This window comes from Ailuropoda melanoleuca, chromosome 15 (assembly GCF_002007445.2).
Source record: "Ailuropoda melanoleuca isolate Jingjing chromosome 15, ASM200744v2, whole genome shotgun sequence".
Taxonomy (NCBI): Eukaryota; Metazoa; Chordata; class Mammalia; order Carnivora; family Ursidae; genus Ailuropoda; species Ailuropoda melanoleuca.
Window position 1 is genome coordinate 38,736,829 of NC_048232.1, and position 21,549 is coordinate 38,758,377.

Sequence of the window (21,549 nt, forward strand, 5' to 3'; positions counted from 1 at the left end):
AGAGCTCATAAATGAATTCAGTAAAGTTGCAGTATACAAAAGCAATATACAGAAATCTCTTGCATTTGTACACACAAATAACAAACTATCAGAAAGAGAAATTGAGAACTATCCCATTTAAAGTTAGATAAAAAAATAAGATTCCTAGCAATAAATTTAACCAAAGAGGTAAAAGACTATACACTGAAAATTACAAGACATTAAAGAAAGTGAATATGACACAAAGAAATGGAAGGGTGTACTGTGTTCATGGATTGGAAGAAATCAGTATTGTTAAAATGTCCACATTATCTAAAGCATTCTACAGATCCAGTGCAACCCCTATCAAAATTCTAATGGCATTTTTCATAGAAATAGAAAAAATAATCCCAAAATTTGTATGGAACCACAAAGGACCCCAAACATCCAAAGCAACGTTGAGAAAGAAGAACAAAGCTGGAGGCATCATGCTCCCTGATTTCAAACTATACTACAAAGCTACAGTAATCAACACAGTATGGTATTTACATAAAGGCAGACACATAGATTAATGGAACAGAATAGAGAGCCCAAAAACAAACTCACACATATATGGTCAATTAATTTATGACAAAGGAGCCAAGGATATACAATGGGGAAAGAACTATCTCTTCAATCAGTCGTGTTGGGAAAACTGGACCTCTATTTACACCATACATAAATATTATCTCAAAATGGATTAAAGACTTGAATGCAAGCTGAAACCTAAAACTCCTAAAAGAAAACATAGGCAGTAAGCTCCTTGACATGGGTCTTGGAAATGATTTTTTTTTTTNTCTTTGAAATGATTTTTTTTTTTTTTTTTGATTTGACACCAAAAGCAAAGGCATCGACAGACAGCAAAAATAAACAAGTGTGATCACATCAAACTAAAAAGCTTCTGTACAGCAAAGGAAACCATCAACAAAATGAAAAAGCAACATACTGAATGGGAGAAAATATTTGCAAATCATGTATCTGGTAATAGGTTAATATCCAAAATATATAAAGAACTCATACAATTCAATAACAATAAAAAAACAACAAACCCAAAGCAACTCAATTAAGAAAACAGGCAGAAGATCTGAATAGACATTTTTCCAAAGAAGACCTACAGATGGCCAACAGACACATGAAGAGATATGCAACATCACTAATCATCAGGGAAATGTAAATCAAAACTATAAGATATCACCTCACACTTGTTAGAATGGTTCTTATAAAAAAGATAAGAAATGACAAGTGTTGGCAAGGATGTGGTGAAAGGGAGACCTGTGCACTATTGGTGGGACTGTAAACTGCCACAGCCACTATGGAAAACAGTATGGAGATTCATCAAAAAATTACAAACAGAACTACCATATGATCCAGCAATTCCACTTGTGGGTATTTATCCAAAGAAAACGAAAACACTAACTTGAAAAGACATATGCACTCCCATGATGACTGCAACATTATTTACAACAGCCAAGATATGGAAAAACCTAAGTCTCCATCAATGAATGAATGGATAAGGAAAATATACACACACAGAATATTATTTAGTCATAAAAAATAATGAAGTCTTGCCATTTGTGACAATGTGGATGGATCTTAAGGACATTATGATAAGTGAAATAAGATAAATACCATATGATCTCACTTATATGTGGTATCTAAAAAATAAATGAAAACAAAAACAGGCACAGAGAACAGACTGGTGGTTGGGAGGGGCAGGGATGAGGGGTGGGAGAAATGGGTGGCTGAGGGTCAAAAAATACAAACTTGCAGTTATAAGTCATGTGGATGTAATGTACAGCATGGTGACTATAGTTAATAATACTGTACTGCATAGTTCAAAGTTTCTAAGTGAGTGAAAGTTATCACAAGAAAAAAATACTTTTGTTAATATGAATGTGATGGATTAACTAGAATTTCTGTGATGATCATTTTGCACTATATTCACATATCAAATCACTATTGTACACCGAAGCTAATGTAATGTTGTACATCAGTTATACCTCAATAAAAAGAAAAAGAATACCTCTTGGGAGCAATTCTTGATAGTAACATCCAAGATGTTTCTTCTAGACGCATTGTTGAAATGGATAGCCTTTACTGCTATTCTTGCGAAGGTTTATGGAGTCGGCATCCATTCCCTTTTGAATGTCTTTCGAATCTGGTCACAGTTTGTAACTGCCCGTGAGGTCATGACACTCCCGTCATTCCATTACCTGATATGAAGAAACTTCAGAGCGAATTAAAAGAAATGACACAAACGTTTTTCTAAAGGTGTCCTATATACATATATATAATATTTTATTTTAAAATGTCATTGAGCATATACATTTCTTTAGCTTTTCCAGGGAACATCGCACCTAAGTTTCAAAACACACAAAATAGATCCCCTTTACTAAACAGTTTTCATTTTGGGGGGTTACAAAAGTCAAGGTTTCACGATCACAAAGCATAAAGGTACATGTTTCTGAAGCCATTTTCAGGCAGATTCCTGTCATTCTCTGTACATCTGGTATTTTTGGAAACCCAGACCATGATGCATTCTTTACAAATGATCTCCCCTGTGGGCCTCCCTGGGTCTCCAGAAGAAACAGAGAAAATGGAAGCGAACAGAAGTAAGAGAATAACCTCAGGACTCCCCAGACACAAAATACTATGGAAGATGGGAAGAGTGGGGGGCACAAGGGTCTCCTTCAAGTACGTTGCAGTAGAAAACAACAGCACGTTTACAGCCTCATTTGGTCACTGTCTACCTGGTCGCTACGTGAACAAGACTTCATCTAAGACACAGAGGAAAAATGAAAGCTATTTACATGTAACATCACGGATTAGAAAGAGCAGTCGTGCTCAGACTGGCATTCCCATCTGACAAGGAGCTGCCACGGTGCTCGCCTAAGAGGCCAGAAGGCTGCTCACGTAGTGTCCTTTGAAAAATCCCAGGGTACGCATCTGCCACGTCAGCCGCACCCGCCCAGTCTGCTCAGCGTGGTGGGCTGCGTATGGTGTGCAGACTGTAACCCTTCTCTGCAGCCGTAGAGTCCTCACAAATCCAAATTTCTAATGTAAGATTCTGTCCTGGGGCCAGATACTGTTTTCCTCTTTTCTTAGATCTGGTAAATTTTAGGGTCAGCCTGATTGTTCTCTGCGTAGACGATGCCTCTTCACTGCTTTCTCCAAGGGTCCCAGAAGCAGTAATTTACTGAAAATAGAATCTCATAAAAGTTTAACATATTCCCTCTGAGAACAGTGGTGCTGCTGGGTCACTTAAGGAAAGGTCAGATCCTCAAACTGTGGTGGAAAGAAACCACTGACCGCTCTTGACCTTGTTGAAAAAAAACCTGGCAGACGAGGAAGGAGGTGCAGTTTAGAGGAGAATCGGAATTTTAAAAGATGTGGGAGTCTTTTTCCACATGTTTCCATGTTAGTGCTCTTGGTAAACCAAAAATCCTGCCCAAATGGCCAAGATTGGAGGCCACATCTGGGTCCCGAGACTCGCATCCCTGCCCAGTATCCACCTATGGCTGTGGCTGTTCCTGAGAAGTAAAGGAATACTTAGGAGTAAGGAAAAGGTGAGCACAAGCTGACTTTGCACAGCCCCACAGAGGTGAGCTGCTAGGAATTAAAAAATCAAAAACACCCCAAATTCCCCAAAGTTGTGGGCAGGAACTGAAATTGCCACGTTTTGTGGTCTGTCCTAGTCCACAGGTGAGGACTTGGCCTAGCCCGATTTTCACCTCTCCCTTGCCACTCCAAGAATGGCAGTCAGGTAAGCAGAACCACCACGGAACGTACCCTCCACCTCTGACTGCTGGCGCTGCTCTCCCTGCAAGTGTCACGAGAACAAACGTTTGGTTGTCGCCCCACAAAATGCTGCAGGGTGTGGATGGAGTAGGAGTTTGCTGTCTTTAAGGAAAAGACCGTCCCCAAGTATTCCGAAGAGCAGGGTCCAGCCCAACAAAGAGATTTAGAACTGAAAGAGCCTTTCATTAGAGGAAGTGGCCACACACACCCCAAGACAACCATAAAGACTTGACTAGGAAGTCAAAAGCTTTTTATTAAACAAGACTTCCTCGGAGGCTATTAGGACAACAGATTTGGCTATAAGTCAGATACACAAGATTTCAGAATATAAATATATTCTTCAGAATTCTGAGTGTGTTGCCTTTTGACCTCTCTAGGAATGCTCCAAAGGCCGACCCTGTTATGTAGACACAGTTACTGCTCTGGGATGGGATGGCATGGGGCCTGGGTGAAAAATAAAGCCAAACAGAGTAAGCTCAATTCACACAGCAATATCAGTGCTGGGCAGACCTGCTATGGGCATTAACAAATCACTTTTTTCACATATGATTTATCCACCTCATTTGTAATTTTCCTCCCATCCCCCAAACAGAAACAGGGCTTCAGCTTTTTACTAAGATCTTTCCACCAAGGAGGCTTATGAAAAGAATTCCTGGATACCTTTCTAACCAGCCGGACTAAATGCTCAAGACTTTAGGATACATTGAAAAAGGGGGTTCCAGAATTTTTCCTGAGACATTTCTTGGCAGTACATGAATTGGTGAATTGAGTAGAAGACTATCATGGCATCTACACCCAAAGTCGGTGGTGGCTCAAATAAAAGTAGAAAAGCTCAAGGTAGGACCAACATAGAAGCCCAGGCCTGAAAACAGATGAAAGGCAATGGGAACATGGGAAAGAGGCAATTGCGTATGAGGACAGCTTCCCAAAGAAGGCAGTTCAGAGTCCTCCACAAAGAACTTTGTTTTCCATTTGTACGTGACTTGGAGCCAGGGCAGGCACAGAAGTTGGAACCACATTGCTGCGGGATGCCTGCATGTTGTCCCATAGCATCTTATTCTGCCAGAGAAACAAATGGTTTACCACACACTTGTCCCCACAGAGCCATGTGGGGTTGCTCCGATCTCCTGGAGGAGGAGGGAAGCTGTCAGGTGCTAAGATGACCCCTGACAAGGTAGTAGTCCAGTTCTTCCCAGGCAACATTTGGCAAACAGCTGGTGGGTAAATTCCCATAGTACTTTACCTACCAGACAGGGCATCATTTCCACACTGTGGAATGAATTCCTGAGTAGAGAGGCTCCAGGCCTTTCCTAATAAAATACCTGTAACTCCAGGAAGGTGACGAACTATCCTGGAGGAAAGGTTCCTCTCCTCTCCTCTGGGGAAGGGATTCAACAAACATGTGAACTGGAATTGGCGCTCAAGCAGTTCTGGGAATCACATCAATGACATTTTTCTTTATTGGATGGGAAGAATGTTTAAATTACACAAAACTGTCAAGATGGTGATGAAGCCACAGGAGGTGTGCAGGAAGCAGACTCAGTAATCAGACATCGCTCCACAAGGTCCTCCAATGCAGAGCAGTAGTCTGCCTAAGAGAAGTGATTTCTAAAATTCTATTTTGTGATTCCTCTTGGTAGAGAAGCAACAGCTAGATCTGATGTCCACTGCCTCTGCAGCTCTTGTGAGGACACTCAGAAGTGGAGCTACAGTGGGAACGGGGGTTTCAGCTGTGGGTGGCTGGGACGTGATTCCAAGAGGAAGGAATGGGACACACAGCATGAGAATGGCCAGTCAACCCAATTCAAATTCACTCTTATCAAATGGCTATTCTGAGTGGGCCTTGCCTGAGGATGAGGGGGAGAGCAGGACTGCTGCTCCCTGACAGTACACGGATACTTACTGATGTGGAATGGCTTTGGGGACAGTCACAGCCCACGGAACCTGGATCCAAAATGGAGGAATGGTCTTCATACAAGGTATGGTGACCTGACTGATACATGGAGCTTCCTGTTCTGATCTTTTCTTAAACACTGCTTTACATATGTCCCCATGGCACAGCAGGTGGTGAGGGCCAACAATTTCAGAAATGAAAACCTAGATTCTCAGAGAAATCTCAAGCCACAAAAGGGGGACCCTTGAAAACAATCTCAAGCCACAAAAGGGGGACCCTTGAAAACAACTGAGGAACTGTTGGTCCAAAGAAACACCCATATTTTCATGTTTCTCACCAAAACACACGGATTTGGTGAGAAAACGCAACTCAGGAACAAACTGTTACACAACAAAGACAGGACTCTGTCAGCCAGGGCACTGCTCCAGAAGGCTGCCTGGGTGGTGTGGGCTACAGGATATGGGGACAGCCTGGGCTGGACTTTGACATACAAATTCCTCAGCAAGGAGCTGGAAAGTCCCAGGCCTGTTTTATGGAAGGGAAACAATTAAGATTCAAGGAATATCGAAAAGAAAAAATCCCTGCCTTACCCCACCATAACCACGAAAGAATGAAGAGAGAGAGAGACATAAACACACACACAGATGGTGTTCCCTGAAATAAATCTCAGGCTTACTAGAAGGTGGGTGCTTACAGTTTCTGAGGCATGATCCCCAACTTTCCAATGCAGCACTTTTAACCCGTAGAGAAGCTGGCAGCTTGACAGGCCGAAGAGTCTTCTGCCAGTAACACCTGAAAATGGCTGCCCAGCTACTCCAAATAAATATGATGTGTGTGCCCAAAATAGGCAATGGCCACCTAGGAGGCCTATTAAAGGAACCAAAAGAAACACAACGCTCAGTAGCAGCCTTTATGTTTTGCTCTTGTTGAGTATCCAGACCTGTTACTGAAGAGGAAACTGAAATCTAAGGGTCCCCCAGAAATACAGCCAGAGGCCTTTCAGCAGCAAACTCCCCACCTGGGCTGGGAAGAGGTTGCATCCCCTGGAACTCTGCTGGGGCACTTCCCAGTCCTGCCCTGGTAAAAGGTATCCCAGCTTTCTCCCCTGCTGTCCTCCCAACGCCCTGGACTGTTTTCATGAAAGTTTGTTCCCATGTATTAAAGGAATGACATATACAGAAATGTCATCTCCTGAGCCCAGTCGGTCGTTAGATATCCGCCATCCTCTGTCCTTCAGGACACCGCGGGCACGCATCACCAGGTCCTGAGCTGCCAGTGTGTACCTGTGTAGAGAGAAGCAGGAATGAAACCATCAGTATGGTGTCAGGCAGAATCTGGAGTCGAAGAAGGCTGGGAAGGAGGCATCACTACAGCTGTGTAAACAGTTTTCCAATACCCCTAACATCTCTTAAAAGTCCAGACCTGGGGCCCTGGGGGGCTCAGATGGTGAAGCATAGGCCTTCAGCTCAGGTCATGATCTCTGGGTCCTGGGATCAAGTCCCAGGTTAGGCTCCCACCTCAGCAGGGAGTCTGCTTCTCTCTCTCCCTCTGCCTTTCCCCCTGCTCATGCTCTCTCTCTGTCTCAAATGAATAAATAAAATACTTAAAAAAAGCCTAAGCCATCTTTTCCCAAAATGTGGGATGCCTAACATGAGATTATTCTTTTAGGTGGTAGATGGACAAGGCACCACATACATTAAATAACCTAAATTATTCTGCTGTTGAATCCTTTGAGGTTTTTGGTGATGTCAAGGAGAGTCTCCGTTTGGTGTGAGTCTGTCTACTGTGGTTCTGCTCAGGCTCACAGATTTGCCCCGCAGACCATGCCTAGCTGAAAAAGTACTTGGGAAACTAAGAGCTTTTGTTTCCAGTGTTTAGTTTTTGGACCACATTCTTTTTGAGAACAAAGGATAGTCATTTTCCATTTATGGTAGGGGTCAATGTTTTAAAATAAAATTGTTTTTAAAAAGTGAGTTGATTTAAATAAAAACATTAATATACACGTAGCATAGGAATATAGTAAAAATGTGAAGGTGTTTTTGGAAAAGGACTTGGTGTGGATGAGCTAGTCACCCACCCTTATCAGTGCCACACTCTCTTTTTTTTTTTTTTTTAAGATTTTATTTATTTATTTGACAGAGATAGAGACAGCCAGCGAAAGAGGGAACACAAGCAGGGGGAGTGGGAGAGGAAGAAGCAGGCACATAGCAGAGGAGCCTGATGTGGGGCTCGATCCCATAACGCCGGGATCACGCCCTGAGCTGAAGGCATACGCTTAACCGCTGTGCCACCCAGGCGCCCCCACACTCTCTTCTTGATCAACGTAGGCACAGCAGGGCGTCCTCCAAAAATCTGAAAATAAGATTGCTCATGGAGATTTAAACTTAAGGAAAAAGAATAACTACATTATTAGCCAATGGAAAATATTAATATCTAAAGACCAGTGTGGGAGGGGATTTTGGTGGGTGTGGGCCTGGGTTGGCCTCGAGGCATAAAAAAACGAGACAAAACGTTGGCAGGTGTCTATCCAAATACTGATCAGAGCAAAGAGAGACTTAGCTGACAGACTTCAAAGAGATTTAGTTCCGCTGGTAGGACCACATTTAGTGTGGATGAATTACTCTCAGCCTATGCCATTAAACATGATTCACCGTTAACTCGGATTTCACGTTCACCAAATAACCTGATTATGATCTGGCTCCTTGTGTAGGCCTGCTGAGGAAAAGAATGAGCCAGTCATTGTACTTTAAGAATATCAGTCAGTTATATTTCTCCATATAAATGTCAACTGGCATTTCGGTTTCCAGATCAATTTTCCAAGCTTGGTGAGGGTGAGCCCAGCTCTGACAATGAATCTGTTCTTTGTATCTTGATTAAACCAGTTTCTGAACCTGAAAAGCTAAAAGCTAGACTCTGATAAATCACCAAGATAATAAATGTCACCCTGTAAGGAAGGCTTCTTGGAAGGCTTTAACGACAGACCTTTAACAACAGACCACCCTGATATTACTAGTGGCTTTTCCCTACTTTGGAATGTCTCTGCCTTGCCCTCAGGACTGTGATTTTATAGAATTCAGAACACCAGAAGGCTCTTCTATTTCTTCTGTTAAGACCCTTTATGGATTTACTGAGTCTCGTATTAAAGGAGACTGGCAAAAAAAAATTAAATAAAAATAAGAGACTAGCATCTAGCCCATTGTTACAATATTTAAGACTGAGGTCTGTAGCAGATGATCTCAGAATTAAGGTTCCAGGACATAAAGTCTTTGAGACTCAAGTCTCCTTGCAGCCCAGGCAGCAGAAAGGAGTACACAACACCCCACAGGCGGCAGAGGAGAGGCTGCTGGAGTTAATACAAAATAAATGCCTTTCCTCCTGGAGGGTGGGTGGTGGGTGGGGAGGAGAGACACCTTCTTTTTCTATCTGTGTGGAGAGATTATCAACTTTGAGGCAGAAATGTCTTCAGTTGCTCTTGAGGGAAGATGGAGCCAGTTATAGCCCTTTCAGAGGGTTCTCCTGTTGAGATCAGGAAATAAACAGAAAGGAGTCCAGAGAGGCCTTTGGCTAAAGAGCCAAATAAATGTCCCCAAATCCACACACTGCAGCTTATAGTATACTGAGTCTTTCAGATGCTCACCCAGATTACTTTCGGGTTTATATTAAATTGTATATCTGAGATACAACCATGTTGGGAAAGGCTACCAACAATATCAGAGTGATGTTTATTATCCTGGTGATTGGGGTCCAGACTTCAGCCTCTCAAGTTAAGAAACCTGGCCGAGTCAGTACAGAGTAGATGTGTCTGTCAGGGCCGAACACACCCTAACCCAGCTCAAGAGCATGCTAGACAGAGAAAATTATGGCAAGTTACGGTACAAGTTGGCTGACAGTAAAAGAAAGGTGCTCCAAGATGTCAAAAAACAGAGAAAAGAGCTCAAGCCAGCTCTCTGTGGCTAGTCTAGAGAAAGGCAAATTGCCCCGTGGGCCTCTGCGGGTCTGCAGCCATGGGGCAACGACGGAGAGCGAGCAAAACGAGGTGAAACGAAGTCACAAACGAGGATCACCCTTAGTTCAAGGCAAGAGACCACCCTGATATTGCCACTGCTGGTGACTCTGGGTATTTCAAAAATGGTCAAAATTAGCAGTGGTATTTTAAAAAGCAGCATTAGGTCACCTAGAAAAGATGGTTACCCAGGAAACTCATTTCCCCGAGGGCTCTAGATAATTAAGGTTTTATTCTTAAAAATGGTTATTGCCTATTCCAAGATAACTTCCCTTGAGCCTGAATTTCTCTTTACCATCCATTCTGTCTTCCCTTAGGTACTGAACTTCTTGAGAGAGAAATCCATTTTTGCTTCTTCAGTTTCTTCCCTTTTTCCTCCTTAATCTCTTACCAGTAGGCCCACTACCTCACTCATCTGGCCTCTTACACCTTGACCTAAAAGCTTCTTCTCAGTACTCATTCAGCTCAACCATGCTCCAGCACAGACACCACGGACCACCTTCTTTGCCTTTGACATCTCCTGTCTTCCTGAATTCTCCTTTTTTGGGTGGGGAGTGGTGGTGGTGAGCAGCTTCCACTCCACTCCACACTCCCAAGTTCTCCTACGTCTGGGCTTCCATGACACATAACACAAGCTCCTCTCTCTGATGCTCCTTAAGTTCCTTGGGAGCCCCGTTACAACTTAAGAAGAAGTAAGTATTAACTTATTTTCACTTCCAAGGTGAGACTTGCCCATCTTCCATCCTTAGTTAATGTGATCCCCAGTCTCTTAGGCAAGAAAAGATGGTCATTTTTCAATGCCACCTCCTCACCCTGATTTTTTCAATGATAAAATCCACAAGTCTGAGTAGGACTTCTAAACTTTGTATTTTAAAGTGTATTTCATTAGTGATACATGGCTAATTAAAATAAAATCTAATCTCATAGTTAAGATGTAAACTATGTTTATTGTAAAAACCGATATATCTGAGCTTATTTCTGCCATCACTAATACATATAAATATATATAAAACTTCCTGTGTGTTTTCTGTTTATCATGCTTTTCTTCATCCTTGCTTTCTGTCAGGTTGATTGCTTTAACACCTTTTCCCTCCCCCTACTGGTTTAGAAGGGATAGTTAATTTCTGTCATCTTAGCACTTATGCTTAAGTTTTTTATACATAGGTTAATTGGTATTTATGTCCTCCTTCAGGAAATAAAGGGATCTTAGAATGCCTTCTATGATCTTCCATGTTACTGCCTGGTAGTTGAATTTCATCTTGCTTTTAAGCCTCTATTAGTCATTATTCTCATTTATAATCTGTAATTATGTAAATAAACCAACATACCAACTTCTGTGTTTTTTGAATTCCATTCCTTCCTTCTGGATTTGATTTTTCTTCTGTTGAAGTCCATTTTTAGAAATTCTTTCAACAATGGTCTGGAAGGGATTAAACTCACCCAGTCTTTGGACCACAAAAATCTCTTATTTTTGTTTTTAATCTTGCATGATAGCTTTATTGGGTATAGAATTCTGGATTGATCATTATTTTCCCTCAGCAGTTTAGAGATAATTTCATTTATTGTGACTTCTCTTGTTGAGAAGACATTCTTTATAAGGAAATATCTTCTCATTGGTAGCTTTTTAAGTTTCTACTATTATTGATGGTATGAAGTTACACCAAGAATAACAATGAGGATTTCTTTTTATCTATCAATGTTGAAAATTTGTTTTACTCCTTTAAGTGAGAAAATACTTCTTTGATTCTGGAAAATTCTCAACTGTGAACTTTTTGAATATTGCTTGCCCTCTATTTTTTTTATATTTTTTATTAGACCATCCCCATTTTGCCTTCCAGATTTCTACTTCTTTCTTATTTTCTTTTTTCTCTCTGATTTCTATAAATTCATTAGTTCTTGTTTTAGTGGTTTACTCTTCCACTGAGTACAGTTAACTCTTCAACATGGAGGTTAAGGGACACCAATTGCCACACAGTCAAAAACCCAAGTATAACTTTTGACTCTCTGAAAACTTAACTACTAATAGTCTATTGTTGCCCAGACACCTTACTGATAACATAAGCAGTTACTATATATGTCTGTTATACTTATTATATATACTGTATTCTTATAATAAAATAAGCTATAGAAAATATTTAAAAATCGTAGAACACATTTACTGTACTGTGTCCAAAAAATCCATGTATAAGTGGACTCATGCAGTTGAAACCCATGTTATGCAAGGGTGAACTATGGTAACTTTATTTCAATGACATACTCTTCCCCATTGTGAATTTCCATTTGTTTATTTTCCAGATTTACCTCTTCTTGCCTTGTGGTTCTATTTGTACATGTTTAAAGTTTCAACCTGTTCTACTGGGTTTTTTTTTTTTTTTGAGAGCTAGAGAGAAGGCTCCATTGTGTCTAGTTATTCTTTCTCATAGTGGTTTTGAAGATATGTTTCTCTTCAGTAGGGGTTGCTTACTCTGTGCCTTAGCTTATAGAGAGATTTTTAAATTTGCCTTTACAAAGAAACACTATGGGTTTTTCCAGCTATAGAACATGTAATTTCTTGGTTTAGGATTCTCATAACACAGGAGTACTGTGAGGTTTACTTTCCCACTTCCTGTGTGGTAAGCCTATCCAACCATATCCCCTCCTCACAGGACTTCAGTTTCCTCAGGTTCTTGCCCTCATCCATGTATCCATGTGCTTCAGGGAAGGACCTGAAGCGGGAGGTGGAAGGAGAATGCCGAGGAACACTTCTTCCAACACAGTTGCCATGAGCTCAGATTCCTCCCCATGACTCCTCTGGGGAGTCTGGTATCCTCTCTGTAAAAGCAGCCTGTGTGGACAACTGAAGGGGACTGAGGAGATGCTATATTCAGTGACTTAACAGTATAGCTGAACTCTAGGACCCATTTCCTGACATTTCCTTCAGGCTACAGGAGACCCAGTATTGAAATGAAGTCAGAAACAATATTCAGGTAAAATGAAGCCAATTGCAAGAGCTCTCCTCATAAATGATCAACTTGACACAACCCCAGAAACCAGCTCCTGGGAGAAGGTTTGTGCCCCAACTCCAATATTCAGCCAGGCTGGCGTCCATTTCAAAACCCACTGGCATCCATATTTAAGAGCCAACTTGCCCCAGGCATGAAACCGTTTGTAAGGTTGCTTTATACCAAAACTGGTACAAGAGGAAACAGCTTTCTCTGGAGGGAAAGAACTGGGTGTCCCTGCTCCCATTTGGTTTTCTTCCAATTTCTACCTGACAAGGACCACCTAGCTGGTGACTATGAAAGAAATTGCTAAATATGGCAGTAAAATAGGAGAGCTCTACAGATTTTGGTACTGAGACTGAACACAAGGGCAGACACATGCCACAGACGGAGTTAAAACATGAAATGTGAATACAAAATATACAGGAGAGGAGCAAAGAAGAATATGGCACAGCTGAAGACAGTGACAGGAGGAGGATTCCATTGCACACAGGCCCAGGCTATGAGGCGGGCTGAGGAGCCTGGCGATTCTGGAAGCTGGATGTGGAGCGGACGAAGGGCCATTCCTGAATGCCTTAATCAGAATGCTTGGTTAGACGGCATGAGAGAACTGCTGGAGCAGTTTGAAGTACTCGCTCCCTTCTAAGAAAGAATCTCCCTGGGAGACAAATTTTGTATTTTGAGAACATTTTTCTTCTCTGGCCGCAACTTTCAATATTGATCAGCAAAGCTCTGCTGAAAGAAATGGCTGCCAGGGAGGAAGCTAACTTGGCACACGGCACAGGGCTTGGCTCAGAGGCTTCCTCGGGCTCTGAATGGGAGGGAGCAGAGAAAGGACAGCAGGGGAGGGAGGAAAACAAAGAAAGCAAGAGGGCTGAAGCACTATGGGAAGGCCAGAAGCTCTTTTCACAAGGCACTAACAGTCAGGGTGGAGGGAGAGCGACCAATAAATCCTCAATTGTGTCTGTTGTCCCCGCCATTTCTGTGGCAGTTCTGACTTCTTTCACCTCTTCAACACAGCATACAAAGGGGCTCAGGGTGTGCACATGGGTTGCCTAGGGTCCAATCCTGGTTTTACCAAGGCCCACATGGGCACTCTGGAAAAATTCCTTAGTCTTTTGGAGCCCCTCTTTTCTTATAAATCTGGAATGATGACAGGGCAGACCTCAGAGGCTCCTGCAAGGAATGAGTGAGATCCTTCCACAAAGCATTCAGCACAGTCTCAGACTTGGTCAGAGGTCAGTACATGTTAGCTGTCGTTTTCCTCATTAAACATAAAATGTCTTTCTCTTCCCCGAGAGATTGGCCTTCAGTCATCCACCTCTTGGAGAGTCTGTTTCTCACAGAGACTGCATTTGAATCAGCACTGGTGTCAAAACTATGCCCATTTCAGGCCTCAGGCTATAACCATGCCTTAAAGGCTTTAATAGTTCTAGTTGGGTGGGAACTGCTATTTGCCATTTAGATGGTACAGATCAGGGTCTTACAAGAGGGAGGTAGGTGGCAGGAACTGGGGAATTAATGGGTTCCAAATATTTGCATATAAAAGGCAGCCTCCATCTGCTGATGCCCAGCAGTAATAGAGTGTGATGGAAACAGGAGGAGGAATCTTCTTTGCATTCTGAGCAGGCCTCTGAAATGTAAGAGGTAGAAAAGCTCTCCCAAGCTTTGGAACATTGGGAAGGATCTATGGTGACTGGGTGGGTAGGAGGGTGGCTTGGAGAGGGCTCTTTATTGTATTTGGACGTGGGCAACTCATCCCAGGAGGAGGCATCTCGTAGGCTCATGGCTGGGAGCTGAACCACGCGGGTCTCTTGTCCACCTCTAAACTCACGGAAGCCACTCATGACAGCTTCTGTCCCCGGCGCAGGGGGCGGGGATTCCACGCAGTATCCTGACACTGGAATGACAGCTCTGTCCGTGGCACTGCCACAGTGTACATGAGGGGTTGATGTGCCAGCAGGTACAAGGCCACAGACTGCAGAGAGCAGCCCACACCCACAGGAGAGGGCGAGAACACCTGCCAGGCTTCATCCACCCCTCTGCCCCTGGCACCAACTCCCTGGTTCCTTACGTGGTACGTGTTTATTTCTGTTTGTATCTCAAACAGCAAAATTTCAATGTGAGAGGGAGCAAAAGAACATTTCCTTCACACTCTTCCCTGGCAAGCCCTTTAAAATGCCCTGACAGTCCAGCTAAGGGGCCACACAGCTCTGCTCCAGCAGCCACAGAAACAGCAGCGAGGAAGGGCAGAGGGGCCTGGCAGCGTGCTGTTCAGAGGCCGTTACAGGAGGGTCACAGACTGACTTCCAAGTTTGCATGGGTCTAAATATGCTAAACACTGCAAAAGAAACAAAAATGCAGATTTTATCTAGTCTTCAAACAGCAGATCAAGCACTCACAAATTTGTTCTTCAAACATGTAATTGATATGGGGGGGCAGTGGGGGAACCCTTCCTTTTTGCATTTGAGGCAGTTTTTCAAAACCATGTGGTGCTGGTAGAAATTAGTTCAGCTAATTCACGGAAAGATTTCATAAAAAGAACTTTTGTCTTCTGCCAAAATAAACTTCATATTATCAAGGAAATACAAACTAGCACTTAATAGCTGCCTGAGTAGCCGGCTGTCGGTGGCGGTGGCGGTTTTGCTAGTAACTTCCCACGGATTAATCTCTGCCTCATTAACGCACACAGATCTGAGTCTCAGAGAGCATGGATGTGAAGAATGCCATCTGAAGTGTGACCGTCAAGGAGGCTTTGCTTTCTCTTTTTTAAGATTTTATTTATTTGAGAGAGAGCGAGACAAACGGGGAGTGGAAGAGGCAGAGAGAGAGGGAGAAGCAGACTCCCCGCTGAGCAGGGAGCCCAACCTGGGGCCTGATCTCAGGACCCTGGGATCATGACCTGAGCTGAAGGCAGATGCTTAACCAACTGAGCCTCCCAGGTGCCCCAAGAAGGCTTCTCTTGTTAGGGAAACACTCTGTGGAATTTACGTTATATTGGTACCCCCAAAAAAGCCCCTTGAGTGTCATGGTAGGGGGACTGAGGGTCAGTAGGTCCAAGTTACAAAGAGGAGGTTTCCACAGACAGGTTTCGGGCAATGAAGGACAGGCAAAGCGAAGTTTTGCCAGGGCATTTGGAATGTGACTGCATGCCATGCTTTCACTTTTAGTTAACCGCTCTTTGGCCCTCGTTCCCTCTGGCTTTGCCCACGCCCTTACCCCCAGTCATCCTGACAACTCATTACTTTCTGAATATTGAGCACCCTCTCTGAGTGTTTACACACTTGCCTCTATTTCAAATACTCTTCACAGGCGATCTACCCCTAAATCTTCAGCTTCATAGAGGGGATAAGTCAATCCCTAGTTTGCCTCAGAAAAACCCTTCCAGGCCTTTCTCTGAGCACCTTCTCCAAACTGTGCAGGATGTTTAGGCCTCAACTGAGAATCTTCCTGGTATTAGAACTACAGGTTGTGCAGCCCAACCTCCATGACTTCCAACCACGTGACCGATTCAAGTGCTAGCCCGGTGTATTTCCGATGACTGGGTCAATTCATCACCCCACAGAGGACTCACAGAGCCGCCGGCTCTGCTATACTTCAGGGCGTACGCCAATCAAATGAAAAGAAAAAGAAAGGAGGAAGGAAAGAAAGGAAAGGAAGAAAGAAAGGAGGAAAGAAAGAGGAAGGAAGGGAGGGAGAGCAAAAGAAGGAAAGGAAAAAGAAAAGGAAAGGAAAGAGAAAAAGAAAAGTAAGCAAGCCAACCAGCCAGCCCCCACCTTCCAACATGATGAAATCGGTAAACCTTTGGTCCTGGGCTACATCTGGGGAGAAATGAATCCTTCTGGCCGAGAAGAGCCCACACAGCTTCTGCAGTTATAAAGTGTGTCCTTGCTCCTCACGAACATTATAACTTTGACTAAAATTTATTAGGATGACTTTCCCTCATATTTCTATTGCACAGGAAGATGAGAACAGCTCCCAGTTGGAGCACCCCCTGCTGTGGCTTCTGGGCCAGAGCTCTCCAGGGGCCACACAAGGAGACACACTCATCCTGGGCACGGATGTGGTGCCCACCTCCCAAATTACACACAGAAATGTGCAAATACGTCACACACGGAAGAGAAAAGTTTACATTACTTTTAAGCCATAAGTGTGAAATAAATTCAGTTTTTCTGATTTCCTAGTATTGTTTAAATTACAAAGGAGCAGAGAGGGGTAGAGAAACAATCTACATCTCATGTTTTCACCATCAGATTGCACAGACGGTCTGCTGATCATGGATCAGAATGAATGAATTGCACAAATTCCCTGTCATTATTATAGACTTCCTTTCCTACAGCTAATTTCCACATTCATTAATCTTGTGAGTTCCTGGGGCACCTGGGTGGCTCACTCGGTTAAGTGTCTGCCTTCAGCTTAGGTCATGATCCCAGGCTCCTGGGATCGAGCCCTGCATCGGGCTCCCTGCTCAGCAGTGAGTCTGCTTCTCCCTCTCCCCCGCTCACCCTGCTTGTGCTCTCTCACTCTCTCTCTGCCAAAAAAATTAATTCTTAAAAAAAAAAAAAATCTTGTGAGTTCCTAAGGTTGGCCACAACATGGCCCATTTATCTCACACCTCGTGTGTGGACAGCACCCCATGGTCAGCCCAGTCAGCCATCCTGACCGCCTGCCTTCTTGACTGCGCCATGTTCTCCCTTCCCAGCTGCACCTCACCCCTACACTGTCCGGCTCATCCTTGTTTGTTCTTCAGATTTAAGTTTAGATAGCCCTTCCTTTTTTTTTTTTTTTTAAAGATTATTTATTTATTTGATAGAGCATAGGCAGGGGGTGTGGCAGAGGAGAGGGAGAGGCAGGCTTAGCAGGAGCCCAATGCGGGGCTCGATCCCAGGATCCCGGGATCATGACCTGAGCTGAAGGCAGACGCTTAACCAACTGAGCCACCCAAGCACCCTAGTAGCCCCTCCTGTGGGAAGCTTTCTTGGCTATCCCTTGCTCTAAGTTCGCTCCTGTCTTTATCACTTACAACGTAACTTCCTTATGTTTCCATAACCCCCTCTAGACTCTAAACTCCCAGAGGGCAGGAGCCAGGTCTCTTTGCTTCACAGATTTCTTCCCCAATACCCAGCAGACCGTGGCTCATAAAACATGTCCTGAGTATTGTTTTTCAACTGAAAGAATCTGAATGGGAGTGATGGGGCAGAGAAGAAACGTCTGCCTATAAGGTCTTACTGCTTTAAGGTCTCAAAACCCAACCAGAATTTTTTCTGATCTCCAGCCTGATACTCTTTTTCTTACCGATAAAATGGTGCTTATCTTACAGCTTTCCCTTTCACTCATTCACCTACTGGATACAGAAGTCTTTGGTTTGCCACCTTCCCTGAAAGGCAGACACAAAACCTTTGGCCTTCCTGCCCTGTTTGTTCCACGGAAATCCCTCTAAGCCCTGCCTCTGGAGGTGGCAGTTCCGATGAGCCCCGGAGCCTGCTCTGACCTGGCACGCACCTGCCCAGCGACAGCACTGTCTGTAGGTTACCGCTCCCGGGAGGGCAGATTTGTTGCCATGGAGAGAGATGGGCTGGTAAGCAAAACCAAGCCAGCTTGGAGAGATTAAAAAAAAGTATTTGGTGCCTTTGCACTTGTACCTGTCAGCTGGCTTTGCAAAGCTTTATAAAAATAATCACAGTAGAGAAAACCAGTGAGAATGCTGCTAACAAGCAGGATATAAAACACAGGTTAAAACTAAAAGCTCAACAGGAGAAAAATCCATTTAAGTTCAAATAAAAGAATGCAAACAACTGGATTCCAAACAAGTCAAGGAAGAGGGAGACAGCCTCACTTCATTTTTTTCCTAAAGGAATATTTTTCGTTGTGAAATATATGAAACAAAACCAGCATCAAACACAGAGTAACAACAATAAATACCCATTACTGCTTAGTCATCAGCAAGCACTTCGCTTTACCGAGAGGTGTGAGGTCAGTACTATTGGAAACGCCATTTTACAGAGGAGGAATCTGAGGCACGGAGAAGTGAAGAAACGCCAGTCTCGCAGGGGCAGAACCAGGATTTGAACTCAGGCAGTCTGACGAGGTTCCGTGCTAGAAAACACCAGGCTACGCGGCCTCTCATAGTCTACGTGTGAACAAATGCATACGACACACACCCAGTTTCAAATGACGTGCATGATTGTGTACCTGCCATTAGCTAAAGGAACAGTACCAGGAAGATCTTGGAAGCTCACTGTGGCCTTTTCTCAAGCACATACTGTTCCCCTCCCTGTCACCCCTTCTACCAAGGTAACTATTTTTTTTTTTAAGATTTTATTTATTTATTCAACAGAGATAGAGACAGCCAGCGAGAGAGGGAACACAAGCAGGGGGAGGGGGAGAGGAAGAAGCAGGCTCATAGTGGAGGAGCCTGATGTGGGGCTTGATCCCATAACGCCGGGATCACGCCCTGAGCCGAAGGCAGACGCCCAACCGCTGTGCCACCCAGGCGCCCCCCCACTCCCTGTTTTTGAGCCATAAAGCATTCTGTCCTTAGTTTATCCATCCTATGATTGGACCCGTGTGTGGATTCCAGCTTTTGTGATAAAAACAATCCCGTGGATATCTTTTTGTATGACATTTTAGCAGTACCAGATCACCTGGGGGGTCTGTTAAAACAAGCTGCTGGGTCCCCTCACTGGAGTTTTATTTGGTGAACTGGGGATGGGGCCTGAGAATTTGCATCTCTAACAAGTTCTCAGATGATGCCGATGCCATGTGACCCAAAGACTACACTTTCAGAACCAGCGCTCCAGGGTACAGACCTAGGAGAACTTTGGAGTCACAGGATATGCAAAGGCCCAACTTCACCAGGTATGCCAAAGTGTGATCAGTCTGTCTACAAATTCACAAAGCCATCGGCAGTTACTCCATGTTTTTAATGTGCACCTCTCTCCTTACTCCAGTTGTGTTCTTAAAATATATTTACTGGCCATTAACGTTCTGGGTCATGAGTATTTGATTCTTGCTCATTTTTCCACTGGGTTGTTTGTGTTTCCTTTACTGATCTGTGAGAGTTCACTGTATTTTATGGATATGAATCCCTCTTCAGTGATACAAGCTGCGAAAATCTTTTCCAATTCATGCTTGTCATTTTACTCTCTTTATGTTGTCTTTTGAAGAACGAAAGTTGCTAATTTTAATGCAGTTAAGGTTATCAATCTTTTATTGTTCGTGCTTTTTGAGGCTTCTTTAAAAAATCCTTCTCTAAGATCATAAAGATAGTTTCTCCCCAACTATTTTTTCTGTAAGTTGCATTTATTTTGCCTTTCACATTTAAGTCTTAATCTGCGCAGACTTGATTTTAGTCTATGGTGTGAGGAAAGGATTCAATTTTAATTTTTTCTACACTGTTTTAATTGCTCTGATTTTATCTTAATATCTAGAAGGGTAAGACCCATACAGAAAAGTAACATTCTTGGCATTTTTTTCTTCCATATACATCTTAGAATAAGTTTATGAAGCTACATGAAAACCTCACAGGAATTTTGGTTATAACTGTACTGCCTTTAAAGATCAATTAGGGAGAATGAATATCTTTACAATGTACCTATGAAAGAATACATATATCTTCATAATACCCTCACATTTAATTGCTGCTGTGTCTGAGATAATAATGTTTTTTATTCCCAATGTTGTCACCCTTGTTTTTGATTAGTCTTATGAGAAATTTATCTAATTTATTACTTTTCCAAATTTAGTGTTTTTGAGAAATTGTTTGTGGTAAAATATACATAACACAGAATTTAGCATTTTAACCATTTTAAAGTGTGTACAGTTCAATGGCATTAAGTACATTCACACTATTGTGCGACCATCACCACTATTTACCCTCAAAATGTTTTCATCTTCCCAAATTGAAATGCTGCACCCATTAAACACACACTATCCTTCCCGGCCCCCCAGCCCCTGGCAACGACCATTTTACTTTGTGAATCTATGAATTTGACTACTCTAGGTACCTCATATAAACTGAATCATACACTATTTGTATTTCCGTGACTGGTTATTTCACTTGGTATGATGTCTATACCCACCACCCATTTTGGAGCATATGTGAGAATTTCGTTCTTTTATAAGGCTGATTAATATTCCATTGCATTATATGCCATATTTTCCTTATCCATTCATTCACTGGTGGACATATGGTTTGCTTCCATGTTTTAGCTATTGTAAATAATGCTGCTATGAACGTGGGTGTACAAATATCTGTTTGAGTCCCTGTTTTACTTCTTTTGGGTATATACACAGAAGTGGATTGTTGAATAATATGATTATTATGTTTAATTTTTTGAGGAACCACTGTGCTGTTTTCCATAGCAGCTGTACCATTTTACATTCTTAATGCGCAAGGATTCTAATTTCTCCACATTCTCACCAATACTTATTTTCTGGTTTTTTGATTTTTGGTTTTTATTTTTTTATTTTTTAATTTTTTTAAAGATTTTATTTATTAATTTGACAGAGAGAGACAGCTAGCGAGAGAGGGAACACAAGCAGGGGGAGTGGGAGAGGAAGAAGCAGGCTCCCAGAGGAGGAGCCTGATGTGGGGCTCGATCCCAGAACACCGGGATCACGCCCTGAGCCGAAGGCAGACGGTTAACGACTGCGCCACCCAGGCGCCCCGATTTTTGGTTTTTAAAAAGCTATTCTGATGGGTGAGATGATACCTCATTGTGGTTTTGATTTGCATTTTCCTAATGCATTAGTTGCTTTAAACAATAAACTTTGGTTTTATTATTAAAAGATTTTTTTTAAAAGATTTTATTTATTTATTTGACAGAGATAGAGACAGCCAGCGAGAGAGGGAACACAAGCAGGGGGAGTGGGAG

General features: G+C 42.9%; 1 protein-coding gene across 1 annotated transcript in view; it reads right to left on the reverse strand.

The window, feature by feature from the left end:
- Window positions 1-2,263: 2,263 nt before the first annotated feature.
- Window positions 2,264-21,549, reverse strand: part of PPM1H (protein phosphatase, Mg2+/Mn2+ dependent 1H) — a 242,326-nt gene continuing 223,040 nt past the window's right edge. Inside the window, exon 11 of the mRNA XM_034643663.1 lies at window positions 2,264-6,972. Within this exon, the coding sequence (XP_034499554.1) occupies window positions 6,825-6,972 (148 nt within the window). The 3' untranslated portion in view covers window positions 2,264-6,824. The remainder of the gene's footprint in view (window positions 6,973-21,549) is intronic.